We start from the raw sequence: 7846 nt of genomic DNA on the forward strand, positions 1-7846 counted from the left end.
TTATTAACCATTGCTTGAATAGACGTGTAAGCCCCAGGGCAGTTGCCATTTTCCTTAGATTTGTTGTAGATATTAAAAGATCATCTGGGGCTGGTGAGATGGCTCAGAGGATAGTGGCACCCTGCGCCAGGACTGCTCAGCTGAGTCCAAGTCCCGGGACCCCCGTGGTGGAAGGAGAGAACTGACTCAGGCAAGTTTCCCTCTGCCCTCTACTAGCATGCCGTGGGACATGTGTGAGTCCCCTGCCCCTAAAGCACACAAAATAAACAACTAAAATGTAAGACTCTAAAGAAAGTGACAGTCTGTCTGTATGTACACATGTATTTTTCTGGTTTATTTAATGGGTTTTCTAAGACTTTCATGGCACTTCTTAAACATGCATGAAAGAGGACACACCGTGTGATGACATATTTCATGTTCATATTTCATACTCATATTTTATATTCATTGCCTAGCCTCAGCAATGGCCAACTGCATACAACCCTTCTTCCTTCATAAGCCTGGCTAGAAGACAAATGGACACAGGAATTTCCCAGGGAGGAAACAAACCAAAGCGCCATGAACTTTGAGAAACAGACACTAGATGCATTCATCCATTTTTTCTTCCTCATCTCCTCAAATTTAAAAATAATTTCTAAACTAGATTGATTTATTTGTGTGTTTCAAGGTAGGGAAGCACATTGCAATGGCATGCATGTAGAGGTCAGAGTTTGCTCTCTCCTTCCTGTAAGCAGGTCTCTGGGATGGGACTCAGATTGTTAGCCCAGTGCCTTCACCTGCTGAATCTGGCAAAGGTTGGCTCTCTTTCTTAGATTTTGAGGAGCTTAACAACATAGCATAATGAAGATCCAATTTTTGAGAACAATATTTCTCAAAACATAACCCCCTGCAGCTAAGTCCTGCAGTTCCCACAGAAGGAAAGCATTCTAATCTTCAAACACGTCATGCAAAGCGTAGATAAGATGGCCTCCATTTTGAAGAGCGGGCCTATTCATGGTCTCCTCATAGGAATTTATCCACTTCTGAACGTAATTGATTCTGGAAATCCTTCTCACTTGAAGGTTCTACTCTTGTCATAGGGAAGACATTTAAAGAGATAATGTTTCTAACTCTGATAAGACACTCACTGTGTGTTAAATTCAATGTCAAATCCTGTTATACGGGTTAATTGCTTCATTTAATCCTCACTTAGGTAGTCAAGTTCATTGGGGTTTACTATGAACATATCATGCCATTTCAGAAGAGGAAATGGAAACTCAGAAAATGCTTTCATAATACATGAAATTGTGCAGGGTTTTCTGGGGCTGTGTGACACTCCCTGAACCTGAGTTTTCAAGCACCACAATGCCCGCGACAGGACAAATAACAGCAGCTGGTGACCTGAGGGGCTTTTGGTGGTTCTGACATAATTTGGGTTCCTTGTAGTGACAAGGTACAATAAGAAACACCAGATAAGGGCCACTAGGATTTTGTTTAACAGTAATGTTTTCAGTTTCCTCGTACCGTGTGCTCTTGTTAGAGCTCCCTGTCTTAACTAAACTTTCCGATGCCTTGTGAAAGGGGAAGGAAGGATGGACTTTTTTCTGGTCAGAAACTAAGGCAGAGAATATGCAGGTCTCACACAAGGTCACAAGCACATCTTGGGACTGGAATTAGAAACTTTTATGTCTGGGACAAGTTTCTTTTGATGCATGGTGAATATTGCTTTCACAAATAGAATGCATCCCCAGACCTGTATTGTTCTAGTTGATAAAACTGGGAAGGCTGAGGGATAGAACATGGGGATGTCACCTTTACCCAGATCCACTGGACAGAGGTAAATGTTCTCCTGGGAATGCTTTCCTCAGAATCTTTTTTTGTTTTGTTTGTTTGAGACAGGGTTTCTCTGTGGTTTTGGAGCCTGTCCTGGAACTAGCTCTTGTAGACCAGGCTGGTCTCGAACTCACAGAGATCCGCCTGCATCTGCCTCCCAAGTGCTGGGATTAAAGGCGTGCGCCACCACCGCCCGGCTCCTCAGAATCTTTTAGAGGCAGGAGTTCAAGCTTTCATTAGCATTTAAGGAAACCTGGGGCTGAGGTAGGAATGGCCATAGCATCTGTTTACTCATCCGGGCTATGGAGACCCGCTGATGCTCACTGGGATGCCTACCCCTGCGTGCTCTGTAAACCCTGGTCCTTGTCTCATCATGGCATAGCCTCTGCAGAATTTGCCAGTGGTTCATTAGTAAACTTACCCATAATGTTTATGAAGAGGCCAGAATAGACTCGTGGAAGAGACATCTCACCCATATCATTCTCTCTTCAAGGTCAAAATGTTGCCTCCTAGATAACATGTTAGTTATATTATCTAATGAGTACAAACTTATGCAAACGCTTATACTATACAATTCTGTTCAATGCATCAAGGGAAGCAGGACCGTTGGTTGTATAATGGTCACAGAGAATTAAGCACCAACATTTAGCAGAGCTTTTGCAAAAATGGGACTTTTATTTTGGCTGCCCTACACTTGCATGGAGATAAGGAACATTTGGCTAGATGACTGCTAAGAATGAGCACTATCAGTTCATCCAAGTAGGTCAAGGTAAGCAAATGTGATCTTTTTTCACATGCTATAATTACCAAGGATAATTCAGTTAGCTTTAGTGTTGCATGTATCTGGGCCATAAAATTATGTAATAAGCAATCATTCATTGCAGGTGATTAAAAGAGACTGTCTCTAGGTAGATTAAAAAGGAAAGACACAGAGTGAAGCATCTTGATCTCCTTTCTTATTATATCCACTCTCATAATTACGAGGGGTGTCACTTGTAGCTTGCTGTTAAAAAGACAGTGCCACCAAAATTCAGCAGACAGCACTGATATTGCTGTCAGCTCTCCAGCGTCAGGGAGTTGCTTCTTATGCTTCTATAGTGAGTTCTTAGGAGAATAATGGTGTGAGCCTTAGTGTGCTTATTTGAAAACTGGGATATAGCCCTTAAATTATTTTTTTTGTTGATCAAATAATTTAACATATGGACCATCTCCTTAGACTGAGGAATAGCATAGCAAGACAGCAATAGAGCTGGAGAGGACACCACGAGCCTGGCTTTCCTTCTAGAACACCTGGAAGCTAACAGATGTTTCATAAAATATTCCCCCACCAATGGCTGTTGTTCTACAGTAATGTTACTGAGAGAAAGGGAACCTTGGAGTATAGCATAAGTGGGAATATGCCGAGGGTTACTTCAGATGGATTTTTTCCGTTTTTTATTTCAATTTTTTTTATTTTACATACCAACCACCATTTCCCCTTCGTCCTTTTTCCATTTCCTCCCCCAACTTCTTTTCTATTGGCTCTCTCCCCAGTCCACTTCTCAGGAAGTGTAAGGCCTCCTATGGGGAGGCAGAAACCTGGCATATCATTGAGGTAGGACCAAGTTCCTCCCCTTTGCATCCAGGTTGAGCAATGCATCCCGCCATAGGGAATGAGTTTCAAAAAGCCAGCTAATAGGCCTGGGACAGATCCTGGTCACACTGCTAGGGGCCTCACAAATGGACCAAGTTACACAACTGTCACACACATGCAGAGGGCCTAGGTCTGTCCCATGCAGGCTCCCTAGCTGTCTGTCTAGAGTCCCATGAGCTCGGGTCAGCTTTCTCTGGCTTTCCCCATCATGATCTTGACACTGCCTACCCCACCCCTTTCTGCTCATAGCATCCTTCCTCCTTCTCGTTGACTAGAGTATTGGAGCTCAACTGGTGCTTGACTGTGGATCTTTGAATCAGATGGATTTGGTAAAGAGATAGAAAAAGTTGGCAGTGACAGCGTCATAGTTAAGAAGACAAAGGGCTGAGGAATTGGGTTGGTCAGTAAGGCATTTGAAGACCATGTATAAGGGTTTGAGTTAGAATCTCCAACACCCATAAAACACCTATAAAAATCCAGGCACACCTGTAACCCCAGTACTGGGGGGGGGTGTTCAGGAGGATAGTTGGGCTTGATAGCTACCAGCTTAGCTCTAGGTTCAATGGGGGAACCGCTCTCAAATGGCAAAGAGTGATATGGTAGGACTTCTGATTCCTTCTCTGGTTTTCAAGAGCAAATGCAGAGGTGTGAAGTGTGCAACCAACCCCCATACACCATTCACACAAACGCTATACTAACACACCACACTCACACATATAGCCTCCTCCCCATAGCTTCTCCTCCCATAAATAAATTCTAAAAAGAGGAAGAGGGAATATATCCTCTTTCTGATCCAAAGGGGAATGCATGATTGGAAGACTGGGGCCACCGAGTTGAGACCAGGATGTGTAAGGATGCAGGTTACAGTTTGTTGGGGGGAGATTGAAAGGAGAAGCCAACCATGAGGTGGAGAGGGGAGGTGTTCTCTCTGATCTGGAGATGAACTCTGTAGTTCTTTCTCTATCTCATAAGTTTCCTGTGTTATCACCATATTATTCTGGATAAACTTGTGATCTGAGAAGTGCTAAATGTCCAAATGCAACAACACCACTCATTTACTCCAGAATAATGCAGGTTTTTTTCTTGAACTGCTAGCCCCCAAATCATGACACAGAGACTTATTATTAATTATGAATACTCGGCCTTACCTTATGCCAGTCTTAATAGCTCTTATAACTTAAATTGATCTGTTCCTCTTCATCTATGATTTGTCTTAGGGCTATTTACCTTTCTTTCATTCTGTATGTCCTACTCCATGTGTGACTGGCTATTGGCTGCCTGACTGGCCCCGGGTGTCTCCCTGTTTTCATCCCTCATATTCTGTTCTCAGTCTCTAGAGAATAAACTCCTCCTCTTACTTATTCTCTCTGCCCTCCAGGCCTGCCTATCCCTTTCCTGCCTAGTTATTGACCATTCAGCTTTTTATCAGACCAACCAGGAGCCTTAGGCAGGCAAGGTGAAACAACAATACATCTTTATATAATTAAACAAATACAGCATAAACAAATGTAACACATCTCTACATAGTTTAAGTAATATTTTGCAACATAAACAAAAGTAAACATCTTTGCCTAGTTAAAGTAGTATTCCACAACAGAGTAAAATATATAAAGATTACAAATATTTTGAGTGACAAATTGAATTTTTGATGGAAAACCGTTTCTTCTATAATTATGGTTGTTATAATGTCAAAAAGAAACCAAATACAGACATGTGTTAGTTCACTCTAAAGAGGCTAAAGATACTTGAAACTATCAGGGAGAATTTTTAAACATTTTCTTAATAATACAATTTTATTGGCACAATGGAACAATACTGCACATGTAAAAATAATCCATCACTCTTCTTCATTATTATCTTGGTATGAAAAGAATGATGTGTATCCATCTGTCTAAGGAATACCTTAACTCATGGATAAACAAAACACTTTAAAGAGGCAAAAATCAAACAAAACCAGGGAATCCCCAAAACACTTCAGACATTTCACTCTTAAAGACAACCCAAAGTGGATTGAACCGGGATAGGAGAATCCGAATTGAAGGCTTAGGGGTAGAGTTTAAGGGAGGTCACCAGAAGGCATTAAGAAAAGCATATTTGCAAGATATTTCTAGAACAAACACATTTGCAGGATCCTAGATGCTAACTAGACATCTTCCCTTAACATCCCCATTTCCTTAATCAAGCCTGACAAAGAAAGCTGTATGATGGCGCAACAATCATACGTTAAATCTTATCAGCAGAGTATATCTAACAGGTATCTATGAGGAAAGTAAAGATGTCGAAAAAAGGTCCTACTATTGGAGTATAGAAAGTCAAGGACGTGGGGTTAGGCAAACAGCAAGAGAAGTAGTGGAATGGATCCAGAACCCTGTATGCTTGCTGTCTATGGTTCTCTCTCTGTGGGAGGCTAAGGGAGGGGTGAATGGAACAGATGCATTTCATTTGGATGACCTGGGCTTGGTGATATTTATGCTTTTGTCTGGTGAGTGTGGCACAGAGAAGGGCTGGTTTAGCATCTACAACATGGATTACATTGGAGGCGTAATCCCACTACTCCAAGGTTATTTTATTTCAGTCTTTTTAGGGGTGAGGTTTTCTTGACATGTAGTGCATTGTCTAAAGTGTGAAATGATAAGCTAATACTATCATAGATACACAAGATATGTGAGAAGTGAAGGAAACAATCTATTTGTCTATATATCTATATTCATCCATCTACCTATCACCCTTCATCTATTTAAATACATGCATGTATATATGTATCTTTGCATCCACATGTGTATCCTTGGGTACAACAGGTCCATCTCCCATCTAAGTGTTTGGTAACGATATGTGGTAATAATTGCATTATAGCTGAGGTTTCCTGAACATAGGCTATATTCTTGTGGTCCTTGAATTTACCTCAAAAGCAGCAGAATGAAAAAAAAAAAACAAAAAAAGCAGCAGAATGGCTTTACTCATTTTTCAGAGAGGCACAACACCATAGTTCATTCTGGTTTTAAGTTCAGTTAGGTTCAGATTCTATTCTTGAAGCTCTCGATTCCCATTGGGCTTCATCTTTAGGATCTACCTGAGGTGCCCCAAGGTAAGCATTAAACACTTATGCTCCAGGGATCATTGCTCAAATATGGGTAAATCCATACAAGTCCAAGGCTGGCTTCAGGGAGTATGGGTTGGGGTTGTGGACCATCCGCAACAGTGGTTCTTAACCTGTGAGTCGTAACCCTTGTGGGGTCACATATCAGATATTTTGCATATCAGATGTTTACATTGCAATTCATCACAGTGACAAAATTACAGCCATGAAGCAGTAGTGAAATAATTTTCTGGCTGGGGTCACCACAACACGAGGAAGTGGGTTAAAGGGTTGCGGCTTTAGGAGGATTGAGAACCACTGAGCTCCAGCATTCTGCATCTGTGAGTAGTACTGGGGAGCTGTTGAAGTCGGCCTGACATTAGCAGACGTGCACACCTCAAAAATGTTGTTGTTCTCTCAAACAGAGCAGTTCCAGATTTACTAGTGCCCATGTTATGGATGGAGAGAGTCACAGTAATGATGGGGACTGTGACAAGAAATAGACACCTGAGTTCTGAGGCCGAGAAACCCCGCACCTGTCCTTCAGGGCTTCAGAAATAAGTGGCCAGCTTCAATATACTCTTTGAAATGCTGAAAAAAAAAACCCTTGTAGTGTATTCTTTGCCTTTGTTCTTAAGTTTGAGAAAATATATGGTCAGTGTTGACTGCAGCGTTGATATTGAAGTTTAATCACAAGTACATAGCATGTGAAGTGTCCACTCTTTAGTCTTTATAGATGATTAAAATGGTCCAAGATGAAAAGCATGTCCTCAGCCATGGGAAGGTGCATCGTCCCCTAAGCTGCCTCTTCATTGTGATATTAATAGAGCTTATGGATGCATTAATTACTGTGAACATGCCCTCGAAAACACCAACCACTTATTCTTGTAGATGGTTAGCATCTGGACCATTTATCTGGGAAGCTTCTAAAAGAATCCTCTGTCAAGTCAACCTGTATATAGCACTTGTAAGTACTCTCTATGAGAACATTCAGAAGATGCTTTAGCCTTTGACTCCTTGGTTTTGTCCCAGCTGTGTGCCGAACTGGAGAGCAGTTTGTTGACTGGACTGGGAAAGGATGGATTAGCACTTTTCAACTTTGTCCGTTGAAGATTATTTTCTTTTGAAGCCACAGCTGCTGTCCGAGTACATTTTTTTTTTTAAATAAAGAAAATCTATTGCACCAATATTCGGAACCATTGTTGTTTTGTCGGCATTGTTTATTTTACAGCTAAAGAGGCAGCACTATTGTGCAGCTCTGACAGGATGAAAAGAAAGACCTTACATTGAGGGAACCAGCCGAATAGCACGATTTGGTAATTCTC

General features: G+C 41.5%; 1 protein-coding gene across 1 annotated transcript in view; it reads left to right on the forward strand.

Moving 5' to 3' along the window:
• Opn5 (opsin 5) overlaps positions 1-7400 on the forward strand; it is a 49026-nt gene extending 41626 nt beyond the window's left edge. The window contains exon 7 of the mRNA XM_050119385.1: positions 6947-7400. Within this exon, the coding sequence (XP_049975342.1) occupies positions 6947-7024 (78 nt within the window). The 3' untranslated portion in view covers positions 7025-7400. The remainder of the gene's footprint in view (positions 1-6946) is intronic.
• Positions 7401-7846: the final 446 nt, after the last annotated feature.

Source organism: Alexandromys fortis, unplaced genomic scaffold, assembly GCF_014885135.2.
Source record: "Alexandromys fortis isolate MF-2015 unplaced genomic scaffold, M_Fortis_MF-2015_v1.1 scaffold_145, whole genome shotgun sequence".
Lineage (NCBI taxonomy): Eukaryota > Metazoa > Chordata > Mammalia > Rodentia > Cricetidae > Alexandromys > Alexandromys fortis.